Below are 26,614 nucleotides of genomic sequence, written 5' to 3' on the forward strand. Positions count from 1 at the left end.
CTGTGACAGAGGAGCACTCTTTGGGAAAAAAAGTTGTCCAAGGAAAAGCAGCTGCTTCAACTTGTGTCCCATTGGAGACAAGTGAATCTGAAGTTATATATTATATAAGACGTAGGTGATGACAGCAGTTTATCATTAACCTGAACCCTGCAAGAAGCACATAAGGAGAGGAAGAAGAAGAAAGCCAGAGAAGCAGCCAGGATGGAATCCATCATAAGGATCAACAATGCTGCAGACATCTCTGTTATTGTTCTCTACTTTTTGATAGTTCTGGCAGTGGGACTATGGGTATGTTGGGATTTTATTTTGTTTTACTTGAGGAGCAGGTAGATTATAGAGTCTTGGCAAAATAGTGTAGTAAGTGAGAATGCGTAATCAGATAAAGATTTTGATGCTTAATTGAAATAATTAACAGGTGCATGGTGGGCAAAATGTGGGCACTTGTTTACATCAGAGGGGATGGTGAGCCAGAGTGGCATCCCTTTGGGTGGATGAATGGAACAGTGGGGAAGGTGCAGTGCTGGGGTTTGTGCGGGATGGAGCCCAGAGATGCGATCGGTGAGGATCAGCCAGGGTCCCTCAGACATGGCTGCACCTGAGAGTGGCCACGGAGCGCTGGGGCTGCGGGAGAGCTGTGCTGGGAGGGGATGGCCTGGGAAACAGCGGGGAGGGGGAGCTGCGGGGCTGGGCAGGGGCGGGAGGGGACGCGGGGTGCGCCGGGGTGGGGAGGCGGTGTGGCAGCACCCACAGCGCGGGGACAGGGACGGGAGCAGGGACAGGCATGGGGACAGGGACGGGACGGCAGAGGCGCCTCGGCCGAGGCTGCGGGTGCCGTTTGAGGGCAGCGTTGGCGGGGCTGTGCCTGGGCTCCAGGGTGCAGAGCCACGGAGCTGGAGCTGGAACAGCCCCGGGGCTGTGTCAGGGTGCAGAGCCCGGAGCAGGAGCAGCCCCGGGCTGTGTCAGGGTGCGGAGCCGGGAGCAGGAGCAGCCCCGGGCTGTGTCAGGGTGCGGAGCCGGGAGCAGGAGCAGCCCCGGGCTGTGTCAGGGTGCAGAGCGGGGAGCAGGAGCAGCCCCGGGCTGTGTCAGGAGCCGGGAGCAGGAGCAGCCCCGGGCTGTGTCAGGGTGCAGAGCCGGGAGCAGGAGCAGCCCCGGGCTGTGTCAGGGTGCGGAGCCGGGAGCAGGAGCAGCCCCGGGCTGTGTCAGGGTGCGGAGCCGGGAGCAGGAGCAGCCCCGGGCTGTGTCAGGGTGCGGAGCCGGGAGCAGGAGCAGCCCCGGGCTGTGTCAGGGTGCGGAGCCGGGAGCAGGAGCAGCCCCGGGCTGTGTCAGGGTGCGGAGCCGGGAGCAGGAGCAGCCCCGGGCTGTGTCAGGGTGCGGAGCCGGGAGCAGGAGCAGCCCCGGGCTGTGTCAGGAGCCGGGAGCAGGAGCAGCCCCGGGCTGTGTCAGGGTGCAGAGCCGGGAGCAGGAGCAGCCCCGGGGCTGTGTCAGGGTGCAGAGCCGGGAGCAGGAGCAGCCCCGGGCTGTGTCAGGAGCCGGGAGCAGGAGCAGCCCCGGGCTGTGTCAGGGTGCAGAGCCGGGAGCAGGAGCAGCCCCGGGCTGTGTCAGGGTGCAGAGCCGGGAGCAGGAGCAGCCCCGGGGCTGTGTGAGGAGCCGGGAGCAGGAGCAGCCCCCGGGGCTGTGTCAGGGTGCGGAGCTGGGAGCAGGAGCAGCCCCGGCAGGGCTGGCAGTTCCTGTGCTCGGTGCCTCCAGTCCGGCCGGCAGCGCTGCGAGGGGAGCCCGGAGCCCCGGGAGCAAAGCCCCGGCAGCCAGGGCAGGAAAGCAGCGCTGGGACCTCAGAGCTGAAGCGTCTGAGAGAATGGGCCGATGCACTGAGCTCCAGGGGAAGGCACTGAATTCGGGTTTCCCTGGGGCAAGCCCTCCTTGTCACCTGAACACCTGACCAGTGACAAGCAGAGAGGAGGGGTTGCCCTTCAGGGATCCTCTGCTTTCCAGGAGCATCCCAGCAACATTTCACAGTGCACAAAAGTCAGCTGCAGAACAAACATCCCTTTCTAACAACCTGGCAATATTTTGAGGGGCACCAACAATTTACAGGTTGCACAAAGTGGACACAAACTTTTCTTTGCCTCTTCAGCACAGGAGCAGAGGCCAAAAATATAGTTAAAAATCTGAAGCCCCAGTCCAGCAGAACACCTGGTTGTCTGGCAGGAGGGAGCTGGGTCCTACCATGAGAGTCTGGCTGTTGCTGTAGTTGAACTTCATGTTAAAGATCTCTGACAATAAGGAGCTGATCTCTGGCTTCTCAGGCCATTGTGTGCTGAGTTAATTCCTGGAAACTTTTCTTTCCAGCCATGAAGACATTGTTACTGGACAAATACTTACCCAGTATGCTGTGTGTTGTTAAATGTAAATCCATTGTGTTTACTTCCTTTCTTCTGCATTGGAAGAAAATACATGGATAATTTCCCCAGGTCTTCTTTCTTTATTTACCTGTTCAAAGTCCATCAGAGATGACAATGGAAATCCAGTAAATAATGGCTCAAGGTCATTAATAGAAATTTGAGGAACTTCCCTCTAAAGCCCATCCCTTGACAAAGACAACATGAGTTTGTAGAAAGGAAACTTTAGCTGGTTTCTTCTTTTGGAACTTCAGAGGGAATCAGGCACAATGCTGATATCACAAGAAGGGAACAGATACCTATAGGGGCAGGATGGTATTGAGTAAAAAAGCTGCATACTTTCTGTATAATTATAAACTTGCACCTTATAGTCTATTTTGATGCCTGAAAGCAAAGGCTTTTCACCCCAACAAAAAATTCATGTGAGCTTTTACTTGAGGGAAAATTTTTCTTGGTTAAATTTAATTTTATTTAATGTTTCACACTATAATGAAAGGTGAAGGAATGAAACTTGAATGGCTAATGCAGACCTAGATGAAAGAATAATTGTTTCATTGTATTATTGTATTGTATTCCGTTGTATTTTCTTCATCATTTTTGGCCACTCTGTTTTTCTCACTTTACCCTGCCTGTGTGTTTTGTTATCCCTTCATTCAGGCTGTTTGTTCTCAGCCTGTGTATAATTGCCTAGCACACTTGAAATATGATCAAAACTTTCTTTTTTCCTTTTTTCCAGGCTATGTACTCCACCAACCGAGGCACAGTGGGTGGGTTTTTCCTGGCTGGCCGGAGCATGGTGTGGTGGCCGGTGAGTGCTGAGTGTAAAACACAGGGTGTGCATCTGCCCTGTCTGTCCGGGCACATCCAGGGCTCTGTGACTCTGCTGAGGCTCTGGTGGCTCCGTTGTGTGGCTGCAAATCCAACCCTTCCTCCAGCCACTGCTGTCACAGGGCACACTGCACAAACAGAGCCAGGGATGGGCAGGGAGAAGTGCTGGGGGAAGTTGTCTCTGCTCAGCTCTGAGCTGTCTTGATTATGTGATTTGACTATAAGAACATTGTTAATGTCAGTACAGACAAATCCAGTGCTTTGCCTTTCGTGCCACTTTAAAACTTTTCAACATTTGGACTCTGTTCTTTTCATTGCACTCAAAGAAGCTGGCTCATGTTAAGGTTATCACAGACAGGAATTAATTTACTGCAATTTTCCCCTTTATTGCTCTATTGTTTCTACTTTTGGTAACAAGTTCTGGTCTGTACAAGGAGAAAAATCCTGGAAATGTTCTGGTATGTTATTGGTAAAATATATTTAAAATGTATTTAAAGATTAGCTGTGGTTTACCTTGATTGTCTTCTGTGGAACTCTTTTATATTCCAAGGCAGAGAACAGGAGTCACAGCCACAAAGTGTTTTTAGCCATCCATCCCATCAGGCCATTTGGCAGAAATGATATTAGATACAATTGTCTATTCCTTCCTGATCATACATTCTCCTTAAAAGGAAAAGCAGACAACTTAGACAAACCTGCATTTTCTGGATCACTGGAATACAGGAAATGGAATCGTGTTTTACATTATTCCATTTGTTTGAATGGAATTCCTCAACACCTCTGATCTTGCATTCAGTCTCAGAAAATGTTTCTGTGCTTCATTAAGGCTTGGGAGTCAAGAGTCCACACACACTGATTCAGTTACAGGACCAGAAGACTGAGAGTAAACATTGATTCCCTAAAGATTTAGGAAGTTTTTGAAGTAGGCTGCAGAAATACCTGCCCAGCTTTCAGTCCTGTGCTTCAGGGAGCTGCTCTCTGCCTTTAGAAGGCATTGGCACAGCCTCTGTAAGGACATGAAGGATTAAAGGCCAATGACAGTAAAAGGTTTCTTCATCTGATGTAGCAGATCTAAGAAAATTCAGGTTCCTTTGGAAGACTGGGGAAAGAGAAAGCTTCCAATTTATTTTAAGATAAAACCCATTATTCTGGGAGAAGAGAACCTAACAGATCACTCAACTGTCACTTTAATCAGGGGGCTGGTTTGAACCTTGTGCAACTGTGTCTGCCTGGCAAGGGGGTGTGAATATCCTTTTGTGAGGTGTGAACGGAGATGAAGGCAGCAGGGCAGCCAAGCCTCACCACAGGAAAGTTCTGTGCTGCTCCAGTGGCACTGAGAACTCCTGGTGATCCCCTGAGACCTGGGGGAGAGGATGTGACACCGATCCTCTGCCAGCACAAACCCAACAGAGCCTGCAAGCTCCCCACATCCAGTGGGAAGGAGCAGGGAGCAGCCCAAGCTCCTGCCAGGATCCCCTCCCTCCTTCCCAGGCTCTGGGAGCTCAGTGAGGACAAAGTGCTCAGTCCTAGATCTCCCCTTCAGTCCTTCCCTCTGGAATGCCAGGAGGGGCTTCCCATGCCATAAAAATGAACCTTTCTTGCTATTCTTCCTCGTATCACTCAAAATAAACAAAGAGCAAACACTCCAAAACCACAAACTAAATACCATGTCAGCAGCACCACCCTGGAAAGTTTGCCTTGGATAAAAAGAGCTTCCAAAACACCAATTCTGACAGCTTAGCAGGTAGATGGGATGTCAATCACCCAGAGCAAACTGGGCTGAAATGATGAGGAAACCAATGAAAGTATAGAAAGTTTAGTCAGAGATGTGATCTCAGAGCTGCTAGAGCTGAGTGTGATGTTTTACTTTGTGCTTTGATTTCTCTTTTGTGCCAAGTCAGGGCTAACCTGGGATGGTTCTGGGGGGCCTCAGTGCATTTCCACAGAAAGGGTGGGGGCAGCTGTTTTGCAAGAGGGCTCTTGTTTGTCAGATTTCTCCCCTGCCATTTCAGGATAATGACCCTTGTCATGTAATTGCTTTCTGGAACAGAGCAAAATGAAGAAAAAAAATCCTTCCACAAACTTGGTATAAACTTAATTCCCCTAACTAATTGTATTTTTCAGTTGTGGTCTGTATGCTATGCTCTGCAGGGCACCCACAAGTGGCTTTTCTGACCCTAGAGAGAAGGAGGGTCATTAGCAGAGTGTTACTGACAGGCTGGGAAGGGATTCTCTTCACTTAAACCATATCACATCTGTGCTTTGGTGGACTAGAGGAGAGCCTGGTAATGAAGGGCTAGAGATTATTCCTGCTTTTATATGGATTTTGAATGTTTGTAGTCACTGGCTGTGATTGTGATTTGATTTCTCAATGTATAAAGTAGGACCAAGACACATCTTGGGCCAAGTTTGCCCTGCTTGGGCTCTGATTGTTCTGCACCAGCAGAATCCAGGAAAGCTGCTCAGCATTTTGCAGAACCAAGCCCAAGATAGTTTTCTGGCTGAGGTGAGAGTTCAGTTCACTGGAATCACTGCCCTTGTGCAGTGGCTGAGCCATCTCAGTAATTCCCTGGTTAATTAGAGATAAAGGTATATAAGAGCATTCTCCCAGATTACCCAAAACTGAAATCTGCTGTTGGTTAGTCATAACCTAAGAAACTCTTACAAAATGCTGAGCCCTTTCCACTGTCTTGCTATGGAAACTGACAGAAGAATCTTCAAGAAACTGTCTTGGGCTTTGGGGCAAATATATTCAGGAAAGACTCATGGCTGTTTAAACCCTCATAATCAGCTCTGTTTTTCCCAAAAAGACCCAGAGAAGTTCAAGGCAAGGGACAGCTCTGTAGCAATGGGCCTTGCCAGCTTCAGCTTCCTTTGCCAGATGAAGGACTTGGGTTCAGCCAAATGCTTCCTGCCATGGTAGGACATGAAGTGTCTGTTCCTGCAGAACAGTCAGCTTTGGTTGCAGCAATCTCACAGGATTAAAGCCCTTCATGCACAATTAAAAAACCTCAAACTTTTGAAGCCTTCCTGCTTTTGAATTTTCTTCTTCAGGTTCTGGAGTTTTGCAGACAGATCTGTCTGCACAAAATTATGGGTTACCTTGTACACCTCAGCTCCTGAGGCATGAATAGGACAAAGAGAATCTGCTGGGTATGTGAAGCCAGCTCTGTTAGAGAGATTTACTGAACAGTGGTGCAGGGTCAAGGGCACTCCAAAGAGAAATGTAACTCAGCTTGTTTCTGGTCATGTACATTTAGATCTTTGTCAGAGAGATAAGAATTAGGGGAAAACCCCCAATAGATTCTTGCTTCAGCTGTGCTCAGCTAATCTTTGTGGCCAGCAGAACTGACCACTGGCATGATTTCTCTGATCTTTGCAGCCAGGTGAGTTTCACATTGTCTCAGGATTTTGCCCACTGCTATGAGGAACCAGGAACAACAACTCTGCTGTGAATAAGATTTGCATTTCCTTTTCTTAGGTAAAGTAGAATGAAAAATTACCTTGTCAAGTTCCATGCAAAAAAAAAAAAAAAAAGTGTTACATCAATAGTTTTCAGGGTAAAAAGAATAATGAAGTAATCAAAGCAAAGCTCTGATAGGAAAGTAGAAGTTCAGTGAAATGGATTTCTGCAGAATCTGTGAGACTTTCCAGCTGGCTGGGAGGTGTTTCTGCCTCAGAGCACAAAGTGGGGAGGTGTCAGATCCTCCTGAGCCTGAGCTGGACCAGGTTTGTTGGAGCACAGACATTTTGATGATTATTGTCCATTCCCTCCCTTAGTACACTGGGAATTATAAAGATATGGCTTAATTGGATAATAATGCAATTGATAGAATTTTCAGATTAATTGGGAAAGAAGAATAAACCCCACACTTCCTTCTTTGGGTCTCAGAGCCCAGGAAGTGTGGCAGTAATATTGCATTTCCAGAGGGACTGAGGGTAATCCCAACAAGCTGAGGTAGGAGAAGCAAAGCCTTTGCATCAGAGTAAAGCCACAAGGTGCAGGGTAGAGCTGTTGGTTAGAGAAAAGCATGAACAGCCTCAGGGGCTGGAATGAGAAATGTGTCAGGGAAGAGGGGTGTGGGAAGAGCTTCTGCAGGGGTGATACCTCAGGGATGGCTCAGGGCCTGTGGGGTGAGAGATCCCCTGTGCTCTGAGGATCAGTGGGAAAGGGTTTGGTGCTGAGCTGATGCCTCCAGGAGGGTGGGCACGGGGCAGGGGCTGTGCTGGCAGGTCCTGGCAGGGAGAGGAGCCACAGGCTGGGCATTCTGCACCCTGCAGCTGCCACTGCCTGCCCAGTGCATCCACCCAGCTGGGAATGGCAGGGCCAGGATGTCACTGCATCCTCCTCTTCATGAGGAGAGCAAGGTGAAAGAGTTAATGAATAACAGGAAAAACACAGTGATCATCATCTGTTTCAGGGTGGTGGTACTTCTGCTGAACAGAGTGCTCTTGTTAGGGCCTGACCTCTTAAAATTTATTAAAAGAGTTAATGTTCCACGTTTGCCTCAGGTTAGTTCAGGTTTTTCATCCTCTTTCTCTCTTAGCAGCTTTTGTCTCTTTCAACCAACTTTGTTCTTCACCTTCCCTCCTGGATCTGTCTTTAAAGTCAGTTCACTCACACATTCTCTGAGAACAGTTAACACTGCCAGAAGATTGTTTCCTTCTGCCATTCCCAGTTTCAGCCCAGAGTTTTTAAGATGTTCAGCAGCATCTACCAATGGCAAATCAAGAATTCCACTAATCAGCCTTTCCAGTACAGAAATCCCACTGCAGTAAGTTCTCCAGCAAGGCAGCTCAGGCCCAGAGCCATCTGCCTTCTCTTCTCATCCTTAAAATACGACAGGTGGGAAATTTCTCTCTCCCCTCTGGCATCAGCAGCCACTGGGGTGTGAGGGTATTTGGTCAGCACTCTTCTTGCTGTGGCCATGCTGCAGATTTAAGGGTAATCTGCATTTTCCTGGCCATGAGGCCATGTTCTCCTTGGTCTAAGGGTAATCTGCATTTTCCTGGCCATAAAGCCATGTTCTCCCTTCCCAGCTGTGTGACATAACTGAAACTTATTTTTAAATTGCATCCATTATTAGTATATGTTGATCCTGAAGTTCTGCTGTACTGGATGTTCCCCTAATTCAGAGAAAAAAAATTAGGATGTGAATGTGGGATCTGCATTCACATTGCTTTGTCCTTGTGCTGGTCCTGAATGTGTTGGTAGTTTTGCATTGGTTTGGTTTGGTTTGGTATTTTTCTTTCAGTACAATATTATTTTAGATAAATTTGAGAACACAGCATCAGCAGCATTGCCTGCAGTGTGTCCTGGGGTTTCAGGCACTGAGCCAAAGCTTGTGCCTGTCAGTTCTCAGAGTTCCTCTTTAGCTGCTTCTGTTACTTGGATCTGCCTTTAAGCTCTTGAACCAGGAGAGGGAACACATTAAATAAAATCAGAGATTAATGTGGTTAATATTTTCTGGTGATTGCATTTCTAGTAACCTAGATTTAAGTTTAATTATTTATCTCAAAGGAAAGTGTTGGGCAACAGTGCTAAGGCTTAGTAAAAGTGATACTTTTTTCTTCACTATCATTTCTGGAAAACTGTTGCTGTCACCAAGAGGTTAGAAGAAACAGAGGTCTTTTGTTTGCCAATGTTTGTTGCAAAACTTATCAGTCCTGTAGAAATGTCATATGACCAACTGGTTACAATCCTGTAGGGCACAACTGGCTTTTAGAAATGTGTAAAAACTCCAAATCCAGAACTGAGTGAACTTAGAATCATAAATTTCCTGTCCCAGCAAAAGAACAGTTTGTCTGCAGAAAAAGACTTGAAGAAATCAGGAGATCAAACTGATGGAAGAGAAAAACTGTAAGCCTGGAAAAGAAAGAATGGAGCCCCCTGAATTTCATTTGTGTGTTTCAAATTAAAATAGAGGAGGATAATCTATTTGTTATCAGAGATCAGGGTGGGGGGTTGAAGAGTGTGGTTGTTATTTCTGGCTATGCCACAGCTCTGTAGAATAAATCTGCTCTGCAGGGCTGGATTTCTAGGATGAAATCCTTCATCCTCCCAAAACTCAGGGGATTGTCCCTGTGCTCCCAGCCACACTGATTGAATATTTGCTGCTATTCAAATCAGTTGGACTCAATGATCCCTGTGGGTCCCTTCCAACTCAGGATATTCCATGATTCAAATGAGAGCATTGGAAGAGGTCAGCAGAAATTCCCTTGCCTGCTTTTATGTGGTTTTCTTTTTAACCCTGTTTATTGTTGTTATTGTTTTAGCTTTAAATGTAAGGATGTGGGGAAAGAATAGAGAAGAATAAAAAAATGTTCACTTCATTTTTTCATCTCAGAACTCTTCCAGCTTCCTTGTCCTCTGCCCACAATACTCAAATCCAACCTCTTTTTTATGCCTGACTTCTCACCCTGCATCCTTCAGTGCCTGATCCAGTAAATCATCACTGGGTATTTCTGCTGCCTTTAATGTGTTCATTTTGAGGAAAAGAAGCTCAGTCCTTTTCATCTTTTCTATTGTCTAAGTTACTTAATTAAGAATTAGATCTTTGTGAATGGCTCCTGCCTGTCTGCAGACCAACAGGAATCTTTCATTTTATCAATCTCTCCCTGTTCATCAATTCCCATGTTCTCCCTGCTGATCAGTGCAATATTTGGGGGTCTTAAAGATCCAGCACTTCTTAAATATAACTCCTTGATTTACTATTGCCCCTGGTTTCCACTTTCTCAGCAGACATTCCTGCTCTGCAGCTTTCAGAATTTAATTCAGTAATCAAATACTTCTGGCTAACAGTGAGCCAAGTCCAGCTCTCAGCAGGGCACATTTGGATGCACAGGCTGTGCAATGTGGAACAGGGAGTGCAGGAATGACAGCTGGGGATGCCCTGCTCATTTCCCCCTTGAACAGGGGAGATCACAGTCTTCCTCCCTGATTGCCTGCATATCGTCCCAATGCCAGCTTGGCAAGTTTTGCAAACATTTAAAAATCTATATTGGTGTAATGTATTTTTGACTCAACTGGAAGATATTTGATTCACCACCCTCTTCTCCCTCACTATTGTGGATGTGGTGCTGGGGGCTCTGGATTCAGTGGGGGTTCTGAAATCTATCAAGGAATTGATTGTCAGTCATTGCCATCAGCACAGGCAGTGGTGCTGAGTTCAATGTGCCAGATGAAGGGGATTTTTCAGCAATTCCCATGGACATAAGAACCAATTTTTGTTTTTTCTCTTTGCAGATTGGTGCATCTCTGTTTGCCAGCAACATTGGCAGTGGGCACTTTGTGGGAATAGCAGGAACAGCAGCAGCTGGAGGAATTGCCATTGGAGGATATGAGTGGAATGTAAGTGCCATATATGTCAGGGAAATACTTGTGACATCTGGATTACCTGCAGAGCTTAATCAAAATAACATTGCCTAGTAATTTAGGACTGTCAAAGTTTGTACTTGGCAACACTTGTTTTCTGCACAGACCACTAAGAGCCAATGTAATCTAGTATTTAACCTGTCTAAGCCACTGGAGGAGGTGACACTTGTTGGTTGAAGCTTTTTAGAGAGTATTTGAACCAAATAAATTGGTGCATTTTCTCCTCTATGCATATAGTTTTATTACTTTTAAAGTATTTGTGAACAACATTTTCAGACTGCAGGATGCTGGGAAAAATTTATCAGGCAATCCATGGTAATTTTTGCAGCATTTTGCTATGTAGAAATTATTGAAGATGCTTTGATTTCTTCACAGGCTGTAAGGGATGTTGAACATCCTGCACAAGCACCTGCATTCCAAAAATCTTTTCCTCTTTACCTTCTCCTTCCTGTAATTATGCTCGTGTTTTGCTTGCGGTTCCAGTACAGGGTAGAGCTGTCATGTAGCATTGTGTATATCAGTGAGAGATAAGTGAGCTTCCCGGAGTAGCAGGGTCAGCGTGAACGGAGACTGCCCTGAGCCCCTGCATCCATTTCCTTGTGCTGTCAGCCGCGAGGGTGCGGCTGACAATGGCGTCGTTGTGCCCAATTCACCCTCGGGGAGGGAATGAGCCGTGGCACAAAGGGCTGAATGAGCCTCCACAGGTCGATACTTCCCTGCGTTTATTTCTGAGCCGCAAAGAACCCTCCCACCCTGGGGGATTTGGCTTTGTGCTCCTCAGCAAGCGAATGCTTGCTGCAAATAATCGAGTACTGGTAGGATATAAATGTTTAAGGAGAAGGACAAAGCTTAAAATGAACTGAGATGTGCAGTTTATCTGTCAGCTCCCTCTTTTTATCAGGCCTATGGCAGACCTGATTCTCCTTCTTTTCCCAGCAGAACAAAGCAAATCAAAACAGAACACAAATCTCTAGGGTCCATATCCTTCTTCAGACATCTCTAACACTTTGTCTCCTGCGAGGTTCCTGCTGGAGCAGTGTCACCCACAGTGAGCAGGAGGGGTTGGCTGGGAAGCAGCAATGAGCTCTGGGCTGTTTGAGCAGACACTGCAGAGTTCATGACTTACAGTGGCACAGCTAACACACACAGCAGGAGTAATGAAAGTAATACCAAATTTGACTGTTGACATCCTTGTGTATCCCTGTTCCATTCAAATTATTTCTATTTTGTATCAGAATGACAGCAGAAGCTGACCCAGTATTTCTTGTCCATCTTACAGTTTTGACCTAAGGGCAGAACTTAAAAGATACAGTTTAAAAGCCCTCTAAGCCCTGTGGATAAAATAAATACAGAGTGCAGCTCTGAGGGCAGGAATTTGTTTTGTATTTGTTGATTTAAGTATGTACAGCTCAGTATTGGACAGCATTCCACCAATTTAAGTCAGAAAACTGTGGCACTGCTAGAAGTAATTCACAGAATACACATGGATACACAAAATGTACTATTAAATTGTAATATAACAATACAGAATATTTTACAAATTGCCTGTGGTGCATCCTGTACAGTCTGTGAAATTGTTGTAAAGCATTCAACCATGCTGGGCTTGCTCTGAAGAGAGCTGGGATAGTCTGGTGCCACTGGTGGAGCTGTGATTCAGTACCAGAGGGCAATCCTGAGAGGAGAAATCAGCTGGTTTTGTAGAAAATACAAATCATGTGTGCTTCTTTGGGACAGCTAGCATGAAACCCAGGCTACATTATACCTGATGAAGTTTTTAGCCAAGATTCCATCCCCAAATTTTCAACTGTAAATCAGAGGTCAGAGCAGAACCTCCTCCCCCCACACCCCTGCAGTGCCCAGGTTTTTATGATTTCACTGTTCCCCAGCTGCTGTTTGCTCTGATAAATGGTTTTGGGAGCAGTGTCTAAAGCCAGGAGCTAATTCAGCTGATCTTGTGTCTTGGCTGCAGGCTCTGATATTTGTGGTGATTCTGGGATGGATCTTTGTCCCCATCTACATCAAGGCTGGGGTAAGTCAAACCACCACATTGCATTTGTCAAACCACCACATTGCATTTGTCAAACCACTGCATTGCATTTGTCAAACCACTACATTGCATTTGTCAAACCACTACATTGCATTTGTCAAACCACTGCATTGCATTTGTCAAACCACTACATTGCATTTGTCAAACCACTACATTGCATTTGTCAAACCACTGCATTGCATTTGTCAAACCACTACATTGCATTTGTCAAACCACCACATTGCATTTGTCAAACCACTACATTGCATTTGTCAAACCACCACATTGCATTTGTCAAACCACTACATTGCATTTGTCAAACCACTACATTGCATTTGTCTCTGCTGCTCATTTCTGCAGCTCAGGGCTGGAGTGCAGCAAACTCATTATGAATGGCACGAGATCCCAGTGTGCCAGAGCAGCACTTTGTTGTATCTGTGTACTTGGAAAATGAGGATTCTCTGTTCTGAGACCTGAGCTGGGAAGTACTTGGTGCTCTCTCCTTGTTCTCCTTTGATTCCTGGAGCTGCTGTTCCCTGAAGCTGCAATTACAATCTCCTAATTTTGTGCTGCACTCTCAGAGTGTCTGAGCCCCAAAAGTCTTGCTCTAATGTGATTTGCAGCTGTTGCCCATTCTGTGAAAGCTCCTCTGCCTCCCCAGGTGGTGACAATGCCAGAGTACCTGAGGAAACGTTTCGGTGGGAAACGGATCCAGGTCTACCTGTCAGTGCTGTCCCTCATCATTTATGTTTTCACAAAGATCTCAGTAAGTGAAACTTTTACAATTTCTTCCATTCTACGCCGATCTAAAGAAAAGAAATGCCCTTTTACAATATTGCTCTCACAACTGTCCAACCATTCCAGGTTTGGAGCTCTTGGCTGAATGAACAACTGTAAAAGTGTGATTTTGTGTTTTCTTTATTCTGTCCAGTGACACTCTGTGCTGCAATCCAAGGTTTTTTCTTCCTTGCTACTTGCTGTGCTTTGTCCCCTTTTTAAGTTTTAGGGTTTACTTTTACATTTGCTCTCTTCTAGAAAACATCAGTGTGGAGGGAAATTTGTATTGTATTATAGTCTGTTATCTTAGGGGTCTGTGAAACCCAGGGCAGGAATTTTTGTCCCTAGATTTCATATTTATCTGTTTTAGTATCCTCTGGTGAACACGCCATCAGTAATATAGATGAGGGAAAAGAGCAAGGGGACTATGGATAAAAAAAGGAATAACAAGAATTAGAAAATGGAAGAGTGGGGAAATGGAAATGAGGGAAATTGTACCAGCTGAGGTGAAAGGAGGGAAGAGGAGAGATTCTTTTAATGGGCAAGTGATTGGTGTAAACTTTAAGGTACTATGAAGTTAATGTTTATTGAGTAAATGGATGTGTTTCTGTGGAGTAGTAAAGGGAGCTGGTATTTTCCATATGTCTTGAAAGTACCAAGCTTCTAAGGAAGTCCACAGTTCAGGCATACTTGAGTCTGTTGTTTTGCAGAAGTTGTCATGGCAGATTAGTCTTTGCCCTCTGAATGGGAGCTGAGTGATAATAGTGCAATTTAAGCTAAAAGATTGGCCTTTTGCTCTCATTCTCACATTATAACTGATCCTTAGAGAGGTTATAAATTAAACAGGTTGGTAGCATGAGCTGGCCTCAGAGCTGGATTTCTGTGTATCTCAAAAGGATTAGAGAGTTTGCTGTAGTTGTGCTCATCAGAATCAGAACTCCTGGGTACAACACAGAGCTCTGCACGTTCCAGCTGCAGAGAAACTCCTCCAGTCAGAGACTCACAGCCCTTTTCAGCAGCACATGTTGGTGCTGAGCCTATCCAGGTGCTACACAGCTTCTGAATTTACCATCCAGCTTTGGCTCCCAGCCTGTGCCATGCCTGAGGCTCTGATTGTGGGATTTTTCACTGTTTCACTTGGAGTGTCCTGTTTCCAGGGAAAACAGGTTCTGCATTTAAGCTTCCAGTGTGTCCAGGAGGATCAAACACCCTCTGATAGCCAAGGATCCACACAGCAGCAGCAGGAGGTTACCTGGGCCCCACTCCACCATTGGCCCACCCCAGCTTCCCACCACCCCTTTACTCCAGGTGTTTGTGGGGAAGTGCACGGAGCTGGGTCTCTGTGCTGTGCAGGTGACAAACACGGTGTTCAATTTCCTCTAAGCATTTCCTTTGTTTCCCCAGCTGCCCTGAGCAGCTGTGGCAGTGTCTGTGCCTGCCCAGGTGAGGTTCCTGCAGTACCGACAGCTCCCTGCACCGCTGCCTTTGGACGGGCAGGATCTGCCCAGCGCTGATTCCCCCGCTCTGAGTGATCCAGGCTGGCAGAGCAGGCAGTCCTGGAGGTCTCAGGAGCTGTCAGAGGAGCTCACTGCAGGTTGTGCTGTGCTGTGCTGTGCACACCATGCCCACAAGGCGGCCAGAGCAGGGAGGGAGGGCAGGGCTGGTCCCTGGTGGGCTGCAGAGAGCTGTGCTGGGGCAGAGGCACAGGCAGAGCTCCCTCCCCACAGGCACGCTGGATACCCAAACACAGCCACGTGTTGACAGAGCCATTGTGCTGTGCTTCCCGCAGAGCTGCCTTGGCAAACGCTCCCTTGTGCTCTCTGGGGCTCTCACTCAGATTTGGTGGAGGAGGATGGGCTGCTGCCCTGCCCTGCCCTGAGTGGGTCACACCCACCAGCAGTTCCCACTGCCTCATCCTTGCAGAAGAGTGGCATCTCTTGCTTCTGGGGTAGTTATTTCATGTGCTTCTTCCTTGCTGGGTTGAAACATTATGGAGTGTACTTAATAATATCATGATAACAATGCTTTCTAGGGAGCAGTGTCACCTATCAGCTCGTGTGACTCCTGCTGTGCTTTCTGGCACAGTGCCACCCCCTGGGAGCATCAGATTCCCTCTGCACACCTCTGCAATGTCCTTGCCATTTCTCTTTCCCTGCACATTTTCCGTGGGTTTTGTTGATTTCTTACCTTGCTTTGTGGCTAATCAGCCACTTGACAAACAAGGACAAGGAGTTCATCCTTGGGATCAGGACACATGTGATTTTTGAGCCCAAACGATTTCTGTCATCCAGGGAGCTCAGCTGCTCCTGCTCCCTCAGTGTGCAGCACATTGTGAGTAGTGCCCAGAGCAGCTTGCAGAGGCTTTTTAGCCACCAGTGTTGATGACATTGGTCATTATGCCAAAGGAAATGGCCTGGTAAAAATAAAGTCTTGATATATAGTAATAGGGTAAATTATGACAAGACAAAAAGGAATTAAGATCTGAATGTTTTTGAAGAAATCAGAAATGGTAAACTGGAACTTCTAAATCTCTTACAGCATTTTCTCTCTGTTCATTGTGCATAATTTCAGCAGGAGATCTGTGGGCAAAGACTTCCCAGGGAAAGAGGAAGGGAAGAGTAACCTTCTCCTAGGAGTGCAGGGGTTAGAGCAGGTGCCCCTGCTCTGGCACCCACAGGATAAACTCAGCTGGCACTGCTCTGGCCAGCTTTGCTTTGTGATCCCGAGGGAATAGCCTGGGAATAGCAGGGAATAGCCTGGAGAGGAAAGGAAAGAGTGACTCTAATTAGAGATTAGCTAAAGATTGTCAATAGAAGAGTATGAATGGAGAAACAGGGCAATATTGGAAGGCAATAATCTTACTGGGGAGGAGGAGCAGTGAAACTGGAAGATAACTCAGCAATTTGAAGAAGCTGATACATTTCTCAGAATGCTCAATAATTAACTATACATTTCTTCGTGGCAATCATTTTAGGCCCATTAATATTTAATGATATGTAGGCTAAACTAAAGCCAAGAACAATAAAAGGAATGTCTGGAACACAGACTGATTAGTGGTGTGAAAAGATAGGAAACAGATTACCATAGAGAAATGGGGCAAGGATACGGTCTGACAGCCACTGGGGCAAGAGCTACAGGTCCTGGTTCCCAGTGCCAAGGAAAGGCTCTAAGGAATCTGCTCCAGAGGCAGTTCTGGGACGGGAGCTCTGCTGTGCCTCCACTCCGCTCCCAGAGCAGCTCTGTGCTGCCGGCACAGCGGGGCCGCTCAGCTCCGGCCTCCTCCTCCTCCTCAGCAGGAGGCAGGGCGAGCTCCTGCCCTGCGCTCTCAGTTTGGGTGTCCCGGCAATGAGGGTGGTTTTTCTCTCCGGTATCCCCCAGGCTGCTTCCTCCCTGCCGGGGGTGTGCCCTGCCCTGCCCTGCCCTGCCCGGGGCAGCAGCGGGGCTGGGCTGTGACCCCCGGCCCGGGCCGGCCCCTGGGGGAGGCTTTGCCCAGGGCTGGGGCAGAGCTGTGTGTGTGTCTGCCCCAGCTGTGTGTCTGCCTGTCCCAGCTGTGTGTCTGCCTGTCCCAGCTGTGTGTGTGTCTGCCCCAGCTGTGTGTGTGTCTGTCCCAGCTGTGTGTGTGTCTGTCCCAGCTGTGTGTCTGTCCCAGCTGTGTGTGTGTCTGCCCCAGCTGTGTGTGTGTCTGTCCCAGCTGTGTGTCTGTCCATCCCAGCTGTGTCTGTCTGTCCCAGCTGTGTGTCTGTCCCAGCTGTGTGTGTGTCTGCCCCAGCTGTGTGTGTGTCTGTCCCAGCTGTGTGTCTGTCCATCCCAGCTGTGTGTCTGCCCCAGCTGTGTGTGTGTCTGTCCCAGCTGTGTGTCCGTCCCAGCTGTGTGTCCGTCCCAGCTGTGTGTGTGTCTGCCCCAGCTGTGTGTGTGTCTGTCCCAGCTGTGTGTCTGTCCATCCCAGCTGTGTGTCTGCCCCAGCTGTGTGTGTGTCTGTCCCAGCTGTGTGTCCGTCCCAGCTGTGTGTCTGTCCCAGCTGTGTGTGTGTCTGTCCCAGCTGTGTGTGTGTCTGTCCCAGCTGTGTGTGTCTGCCCCAGCTGTGTCTGCTCCAGCTGTGTGTCTGTCCCAGCTGTGTGTGTGTCTGTCCCAGCTGTGTGTCCGTCCCAGCTGTGTGTGTGTCTGTCCCAGCTGTCTGTCTGACCCAGCTGTCTGTCCGTCCCAGCTGTGTGTCCGTCCCAGCTGTGTGTCTGTCTGTCCCAGCTGTGTGTCTGTCCCAGCTGTGTGTCTGTCCCAGCTGTGTGTCTGTCCCATCTGGTGGCCCCGGGGCACTCGCTGCCAGCTGAGGGTGGCAGTCCCTGCAGTCCCTGTGCCCGCCCTCCGTGGTGCTGGGGTTGCAGAGCCGCCCATGAGCTGCGTGCTCAGGAGCAATGAAAGCAGAATTTACAGTCAGGCATCACAAGTGCAAGGGGCAGATTATTCTGATTGCAAACTTGTGTAAATACCATTGATGCCAATTATCTCTGAATCAGGAAGTGATTTAATGGGATTAAGGGCCCAGTGTTACTCTGAAACCTGAACAATCCCTTCCTTACGTAAGAGCTAAAGGTTTCCTCTCTTAGCCAACTGCTGTCAATTCTTCTGACAGGAACTTAAAAATAGAGACCATATAAGATGTTTGCCTTCAATGCAAATGCAGCATTTGTCCTGAGCCAGCAGGAAGAGCTACACCACACATGAGCAGCAAAGGGAAAGAGATTTGTGGGGTGACACTGAAGGAAGAGAACTGTCCTGGAGGTGTCACCCAGTCCAGCCCTGCACACAGCAGCAAATGGAACTCACATTCTCTTCCAAACAGTTGTTCTGAATCTGTCCCTTAGTGGCTAAGCACTGAGCAGTGAGGTCACTGTCTAGAGAAAAGAACCCTGTTAAGAAAGGCCTGGGAATTCTCTGGGAAGTGTTACACCTCTGGTACTGAGAACTCCACAGCTCTGAGGGGACACTGGCAGGTACACAAAAATGGCTTCTATTTTGATTTGTGTGTGCAGTACTACAAGGGGCAGTGTTGTGCATTTCAGTGCCCTCATCATGGAACTATAAAATGTCACCTTGAACCCAAACATGGCTGAACCTACCTTTTTCTTTTCTAGGCTGACATCTTCTCTGGAGCTGTATTTATCCAGCTGGCCATAGGGCTGAATCTTTATTTGGCCATAATCATCCTGCTTGCTATTACTGCTCTTTACACCATCACAGGTGAGTTTGCAGAGCAGTCTGATAAATCAGAGATGTTGAGGGAGGCAGAAGAAAGAGAAGTGGAGAAAAAGGGAGAAATGAAAACCTGAAAGTGTGTGTGTGTGGGGGGTTATTTATAGTGGTCCTTGAAAGACAGAGGTGGTGAAAAAGGGAAAAAAAGAAAAAAGCATTTCCACTGAGACATTTGTCCAGGGCTAACTTATTTGTCCTGACCTCTCTGCCATCAGGTGGCCTTGCAGCTGTGATTTACACAGACACCCTACAAACATTCATCATGGTATTGGGATCCTTTATTCTCATGGGATTTGGTAAGTAAATCAAATGAATCAAACTGGAATGTTCAGCCACAAATCTTGCAGTGGCTACAGGATTGAATCCTTCGGTGTGGAACTGTTACCTTAACCGGGAGGTTTCAGCTCCTGTACCCATTTATCAGGGAAGAAAGCAGGCATGTTGCCAAAAGTCAGGCACCTTTAGTCACTGAGTCTGTCTCCCAAGTGAAGTGGAAGTACCTCCCACAAGTGGGAAGAACCTCCCACAAGTGAATGTGGAAGGTAACAAGCAGCATCCCATGACAGGATTTTTATGCCCACATTAAGGGGACTTTTCTCCTCACACTCTCAAGCTCTGAGATTTCAGTAACAAATGCTTTATTGCCACTGTTGCTTTGTGTGTTTCAGCATTTGCTGAGGTGGGAGGCTACGAGGCTTTCATGCAGAAGTACATGGCAGCCATTCCCTCCAACGTGTCCTACGGGGGCACCGAGGTGGATCCCGCGTGCTACACGCCCCGCAGCGACGCCTTCCACATCTTCAGGGACCCCATCAGCGGGGACCTGCCCTGGCCAGGGCTCATCTTCGGCCTCAGCATCCTTGCCATGTGGTACTGGTGCACTGACCAGGTAATGTGGGAGCCCCACGCCCTGCTGAGGGCAGACACAGAGCTCTGTGCTCCCCTGCAATGCAAAGCTGGGCCACAGAGCTGGCTGTCGTTTCCAGGCTGGTCAGTGACTTCTCAGTTCCTGCTTTCAAGGCATCTCTCACATGTAGGAAAATGGAATGGGTGCTCTTTCAAACCTTCCTGCACACCTCTGCCCAGCAGATACCCTCTCTGCCTCCTTTCTCATTTTTTGTGTGTGACCATGTGTGAAAACAGAGAGGTTGTGCTGTGAACACCTGGGAAACCATGGCACAAATGGCCCTTGTTAGACTGGGTCTAGGTACCATTCCCTTTTCAGTAAGACAAGTTTATTTCCTATATGTGCAGCTTTCATCTTTGCTTGCATAGTCTTGGGGGGAATATTCTTTATATGTTTGGTGTTTCAGCCTGGAGACTCTTCCCCAATCATCTTTCCTTCTCTCTAAAACTACTGCCAGTTTCCTCAAGAGATCACACTGACATGAGCAAAGAAAAAGGTGCTCCTGCTTCTGCAACATGTGAATGTGTCTCTAACAAATGATCTCTCTGCATCCTAAATTGTGAGAAAGATCATCTTCATGATTTCTCAACAAATTAACAAAATCCCCAATGTAACTGTATTTACTGCTCAGTTAAATATTCTATTCCTTTTTGGCTTTTTAGTCTGTCAGCTTTAAAAACTTCTTGTGAGAGAAGTTTTACCCCTCAAACACACACCAGATAAGTTGTATTTTCCTTTACTTATTTCAAACATATCCTTTGATTTTCATGTAGTTTTCATTTTTCCTAGTGGCAGAAATGCTAAATGGGCTCTTTTGCTATACAGAAGTTAAGAAGTCCCTTGTATGTGGAACATGGCATGGTGTGATCATGGCAATGTTCCAGCTGCCATGTGTCATTGGCAGGTTATTGTGCAAAGGTGTCTCTCTGGCAAGAACATGTCCCATGTGAAGGCTGGCTGCATCGTGTGTGGGTACCTCAAACTCTTGCCCATGTTCATCATAGTGATGCCTGGAATGATCAGCCGCATTTTGTACACAGGTATGACACAGATACAGAAATGCAAAGCTCTTGCTGCCTGCCTTTCATTGCCAACCTCTCTGTCCCTTCCAAAATACCAGTTAGATTGTCATCTTCTCATCCAAACGTCCAGGCACCTTCAGCTGACTGCACTGTTAGAAGCCACAGGCCTTCCTCTTTTCCCCGATCCCACGTTTCTGCTAATAACTATTGCTGTCTTATTTTAGGGGAAAGAAATTCCACAGTGCCCAGCTGTTTGTCACAGCCCCACTGTGACTGAATGAGTGGAAGATGCTGTCCAGGACAGATACTGTGCTGGAGGGCCAGGGCCATCAGTCACAGACTGCAGGGATTGGGCCATGGGCAGTCCCAAGGGCAGCATGGGGAAATGCCACTTTCCCATCTCCCTTACCAGCACAGTTTGGCTGTGTTTGGCAGCAGGCAGAGGAGAGAGGTTCAGGCTGCAGGGAGTGGGCTTTGTGTTCCTCTGTTTGTTTTTCTACTTGTGTTGTTCAGCCCTGGTCTGACAAATGAGTGCAGATTTGCTTTTGACCTGCAGCACATGTCAGTATTCTCTTAGAGAGGAAGGGAAGAGGCTTAGGATCATCACCTTCCTCCCTGTCAGCAAACCAAGGATGAAATCAAATGTGTCAATCCAGTGGCTCAACACAAAAATACATTCTAGAAGCTCTGTTAATTTGGGAGCAATCTGTTGTTTACATGACCTTGTCTCAGTGTCTCATTATCCTCCCCTCAGATGTGGTGGCTTGTGTTGTGCCTGAAGTCTGCCAGCGCTACTGTGGCACCTCAGTGGGCTGCACAAACATTGCTTACCCAAAACTGGTAGTGGAGCTTATGCCAAATGGTAAGACACTGTCTGTGTTTGTTGTTTCTTTATTTTAGGAAAGCCAGACTGTAAAAACAAGTGAGAAAGGGAATCCAAGACCCATATTTAGTTCCAAAATTCTTGCTAGAATGATATACTATTAACCAAAGGGGTTGTCTGTATTAGCTGTAGGTGCAGAACAGCTCCACACTGACGGTGTCAGCTCTCAGCTGGCACATGCTGTGTGCTGAAATGGTGAATGAGCTCCCTTTTTGTGAAGGTAAAATATAACCTGCTTGGCCAATGATTTATAAAGGACTCTCTGCCAGGATCTCTGTGTTGGAGGCCTATTCCAACACAGCCCCAAAGGGATGGGTGCTGGCTCATAAGGCAAAAAAGCCAGGTTGTGATATTACAGAGACCATGGCACTTCCCTGATTGCTTTGGTACTTTCCCATCCTTTGATAACTGTTGTAAAAATCCTGCAGTGCTTCCCCATGCTCTGTGACCAGGCCAGACCATCTGGAAAAGTGGCTTACTCTGGTTTTCAGACAGTAAAAGAAACTTGTTTTTTTTGGCAAATATCTGGTTCACAAATATACTACAAGCAAGTGAGCACTCTCTTGCAAACAAGAGGAACGATTTTTATATGGTTGGGAAAAGTCTGCTTAATATAATTTTCTTATTCCAGCATTTAATCAGGCAGAATTCACTAAAGAAGTAGGTACATGCTAAAAGCTCAAGAGTTTCCCTGGCACTGCTGTAAATAGCTCCAGCACGGGAATGTCAGGCAGGATTTTATGTCAGGCAGGTAAATGTGCCAGACACGCTCAGAGCTGCCCGATGGCAGGGTCGGGCACGCAGCGGGTGCCAGGTACCGAGGCTGCCCACGGAACGCTCCTCCCTCCCCGTGCCCGTCTCTGTGTTCCAGGTCTGCGGGGTCTGATGCTGTCAGTCATGCTGGCCTCCCTCATGAGCTCCCTGACATCCATTTTTAACAGTGCCAGTACTTTGTTCACCATGGACATTTACACCAAAATCCGGACGCGGCCATCTGAGAAGGAGCTGATGCTGGCTGGCAGGTGAGCGCGGCCGGGCCCCCTGCTCAGCCCCGAGCGCTCCCCGGAGCTCCTCCCCAGCCTGAGCCCGGCTCAGCCTCCCCGGGCCCGGCTCATCCTCCCCAGCCTGAGCCCGGCTCATCCTCCCCAGCCCGAGCCCGGCTCATCCTGCCCAGCCTGAGCCCGGCTCATCCTCCCCAGTTCGGGCCCGGCTCATCCTCCCCAGCCCGGGCCCGGCTCATCCTCCCCAGCCTGAGCCCGGCTCATCCTCCCCGGCCCGGCTCATCCTCCCCAGCCCGGGCCCGGCTCATCCTCCCCAGCCTGAGCCCGGCTCATCCTCCCCGGCCCCGGCTCCTTTGGGGACAGCACTCCCTGCTCCCCGGGGAACACACAGTGTGCAGGAAGAGCTGATTGTCACTGCTCCCCACTGCTGTTGCAAGGAAAATCTTTTCAATTACCTTCCCGGGCTCCGTGCTGCAGCAGGCTGCAGCATCAATGAACTGGTTCTCGTTCATCTGCTATTGATTTGTCTCTGGACATAACAACCACAGCAGAAAAGTGGTTTTGTGTGTTCTGATTGCATATTTAACCATGTGCTGATGGATATTTGACGTACACAGTACTCAACTTGGATTTCTTTTGTTTGTTCAGTGCTAATTTGCCATTATAATTGATTTCACTAGTTGAAATACAAAATGAACATGTAAATTATTGATTAATTGATGTTCTTTTTTCTTTCTGATAGATCATAGATACTTCTAAGCAGATGGCTAATTGAATATCTGGCTGTGTTTACAGGGCATTCATGTTACTCTTAATTGGCATCAGCATTGCCTGGGTTCCTGTGGTGCAGTCAGCTCAGAGTGGGCAGCTCTTTGATTACATTCAGTCCATTACCAGCTACCTGGGACCTCCCATTGCTGCTGTTTTCCTCCTTGGTATCTTCTGCAAGCGTGTCAATGAGCAGGTGAGTGCAAATTAGGAAACAGGTATGTCACCTGTTCCTTTAGGGATTGGGAGAACTGTGGGGGTTTTTTGTTATGAGCAACTTCCTGTTTATTTTAGTCCCAGTATAGCCCAGGGATTTTGTGTCTCCATACCCCAAAGCCTGAGGTTTCAGAGATGAGTTGGATAAGGTTCTTTCATTGTCTGATAGATAAACAGTCACCTAGGAATTCATAGATAGCTCTGAACCTTAGGTTCTCTATCACTTTGCCAAGTGTGTTAAAAGGATAATCTATGGGCACATAGCTGAAAGTTTCATTTAGGATGTTGGTCACCAAGCTGCTTTACCAAACAAACCATGTCTTACCTATCCTGTCCATCTGGGTTTTGAATATCCCCAAGAACTGAAACTCCACAGTGTCTCTAGGCAACCTGTCTCAATGATCAAGCACCTTTACAGTAAAACAACAAAAAAAAAAGTTTAAACAGAATCTCCCATGTTTCAGTTTGTGCCCACACATAGCTGTGTGTCTGTTACACTTTGGGCTGCAGTTCTGTACACCAGGCACCCACCAACAGTACTGGGAATTAAATAATTACTCAGGGTCATTAGCAGGTAAAGCAGACACACATTTCAGGAAGGATGAGCCAACGGTCTGGCTGGCTCCATCGTGCCATAGCTGTCAGGGATTAAGAGCTCAAGGGTAAAAAGGTATGAGAACAGCCCCTGGGGTGAGCAATCCATGGCTGAAACCTGTCCTGTAGGAGGGCAGAGCTGTGTGGAGAAATGGTCTGGGCACAGTCCTGAGGGGTGCCTGACATCTCAGAGCCCCTTTCAATTGGACTCATACACTGAGCTGTAAATAAGGTGACTGAAAGCATCTGGGTTAAAACCCACATTCCAAAGCCATTGTAACACATAACTACATCCATGTTTCCTGCAGCAGCTGTTTATTCAGAGTTTATTTCCACGCCTGAAATTACTCATTTTGATCCCTTCCTGTCACACCCGTGTCTGCAGGGTGCCTTCTGGGGCCTGATCATTGGGCTGCTGGCTGGACTTGGCAGGATGATTTCAGAGTTTGCCTATGGAACTGGCAGCTGTGTGGCCCCTTCCAACTGCCCCTTCATCATCTGTGGCATTCACTACCTTTACTTTGCACTGATCCTCTTTGGCGTTTCTGCCATCGTCATCCTGGCAGTCTCCTTCATGACCAAGCCCATTCCTGATGTACATGTGAGTATCTCTGATGTACAGTGAGTATCATCACTGATGTACAGTGAGTATCACTGATGTACAGTGAGTATCTCTGATGTACAGTGAGTATCTCTGATGTACAGTGAGTTTCTCTGATGTACAGTGAGTATCTCTGATGTACAGTGAGTATCACTGATGTACACTGAGTATCACTGATGTACACTGAGTATCACTGATGTACAGTGAGTATCTCTGATGTACAGTGAGTATCATTGATGTACATGTGAGTATCTGATGCACATGTGAGTATCTCTGATGTACAGTGAGTATCTCTGATGCACATGTATCTCTGATGTACAGTGAGTATCTCTGATGCACATGTGAGTATCTCTGATGTACAGTGAGTATCTCTGATGTACAGTATCTCTGATGTACAGTGAGTATCATCACTGATGTACAGTGAGTATCATCACTGATGTACAGTGAGTATCTCTGATGTACAGTGAGTATCTCTGATGTACAGCGAGTATCATCACTGATGTGCAGTGAGTATCACTGATGTACAGTATCTCTGATGTACAGTGAGTATCTCTGATGCACATGTGAGCATTCTGCAGTCCTGCTCCTCAGGAGATGGAACCCAATGAAAGCACCAGTTCATACCTGGTGTGTTACCCCTCGACACCTCAGCCTCCCCCAGCACACAGCTCTTGTAAGAAAGGAAATAGCCTTCATTTACCTGTCACAGACCTCCAGTGACTCCTCACAGCCTGGGGCACCCCAGACCCTTGGGATGCTGTGGCTTGGAGCCAGCTCAGGGGCTGGCCAGGCTGCTTGGTCTCTGTGTGCTCAGGCCATGGTCAAGCCCAGTCCTTTTGTTCCGTGGCAGCTCCACCGCCTGTGCTGGGCCTTGAGGCACAGCAAAGAAGAACGGATTGATCTTGATGCAGATGAGGAGCAGGACAGAGCTGATGAAAAAGATGATGAATCAGGTAACTGTTGAATACCTAGAGATTCTGTCACATATTGGAGTATCTCTGTTTCATTCCTGAAGGAACATTATCATGCTTGATAGTTGAAGACATCCTCCCTCTCCCCAACAACAAATCCTCAGCCCCCACAAATTTAAATGGCTCATGAGCTGCCTTTTCCAATCTTTCAAGCTCAGTGTAAATCAGAAGTGAAGTGGATTTGAAGGGAGGAAATCTTGTTCTCTTGGTATCTGGGTGGCAGCTCTAGGACTGAACCAATGGCAAAGCTGAGTCAGAGCCCTGTGCATTGACAGAACTGTGACTCCAGCACTGGGAGGGAATTCACCTGCAAACAGTGGGTTGTGGTCAGGATTGAAGGCACCATGAAAGCAGACTGCAAACCCACCCAAGCTCCTTTTTATCAGTATCCTCAAATTAATTTATTTGTCTTTCAGTTAAGAGTGTAAAAAGTATTGAAAAAATGGAGTTAAAGCTTTGAAGCACATTTGCTTCTCCAATACTAGGCCAAGTCTCTGGGCTGAAAAAGGCCCAGGTGTCTTCTGCAGAAGGCTCTCTTGGAACATGTAGGAAATCCCTCTTTTCTCAGATGAGCTGTGCAAATACAATATTAACTCAATCCTTGTACTGTTTTGTACTAAAATGCTTCCTTTAATTGTGACCATAAATCAGAAGGGGAATGCCCTCGGTCCCAGAGATGTGTGTGTGCCATGGTCTGTACTCACCTTTCCTGACCAGTGTTATTCCTTCCAGTTAATGAGGAAAACCAGGAGGAGCCAGGATGCTGCAGGAAAGCTTACAACTGGTTCTGTGGCTTGGACCAACAGAAGGCCCCCAAACTGAGCAAGGAGGAAGAGGAGGCACTGAAGAAGAAACTCACAGACACCAGTGAAGTGCCACTGTGGAGAAACATTGTGAACATCAATGGCATCATCCTCTTGACTGTGGCTGTGTTTTGCCATGCCTACTTTGCATAACCCCTGATCACAGTCCTGAAATTGTACTGCATTGTTCAAGCAAAAA

The 26,614-nt window shown here is 47.5% G+C and overlaps 1 protein-coding gene across 1 annotated transcript; it reads left to right on the forward strand.

The window, feature by feature from the left end:
• SLC5A1 (solute carrier family 5 member 1) lies at nt 1–26,599 on the forward strand. Its single transcript, XM_005493349.4, has 15 exons — nt 1–288; nt 3,133–3,204; nt 10,471–10,575; nt 12,569–12,628; nt 13,287–13,391; nt 18,532–18,637; nt 18,865–18,945; nt 19,318–19,538; nt 20,461–20,596; nt 21,333–21,440; nt 22,333–22,483; nt 23,258–23,426; nt 24,426–24,641; nt 25,492–25,594; nt 26,345–26,599. The coding sequence occupies exons 1-15, from the start codon at nt 202–204 to the stop codon at nt 26,566–26,568; spliced, it is 1,944 nt and encodes a 647-aa protein (XP_005493406.1). The 5' UTR covers nt 1–201; the 3' UTR covers nt 26,569–26,599.
• The last annotated feature ends 15 nt before the right edge of the window (nt 26,600–26,614 follow it).

The sequence above is a fragment of the Zonotrichia albicollis genome, chromosome 18 (assembly GCF_047830755.1).
Source record: "Zonotrichia albicollis isolate bZonAlb1 chromosome 18, bZonAlb1.hap1, whole genome shotgun sequence".
Classification (NCBI taxonomy): domain Eukaryota; kingdom Metazoa; phylum Chordata; class Aves; order Passeriformes; family Passerellidae; genus Zonotrichia; species Zonotrichia albicollis.

Coding starts and splice junctions, on each gene's coding strand:
- SLC5A1 (XM_005493349.4), top strand. CDS start 202: ATGGAATCCATCATAAGGATCAACAATGCTGCAGACATCTCTGTTATT. Junction 18,638..18,864: donor TGCTCTTTACACCATCACAG/GTGAGTTTGCAG, acceptor CTCTGCCATCAG/GTGGCCTTGCAGCTGTGATT. Junction 21,441..22,332: donor AGTGGAGCTTATGCCAAATG/GTAAGACACTGT, acceptor TCTGTGTTCCAG/GTCTGCGGGGTCTGATGCTG.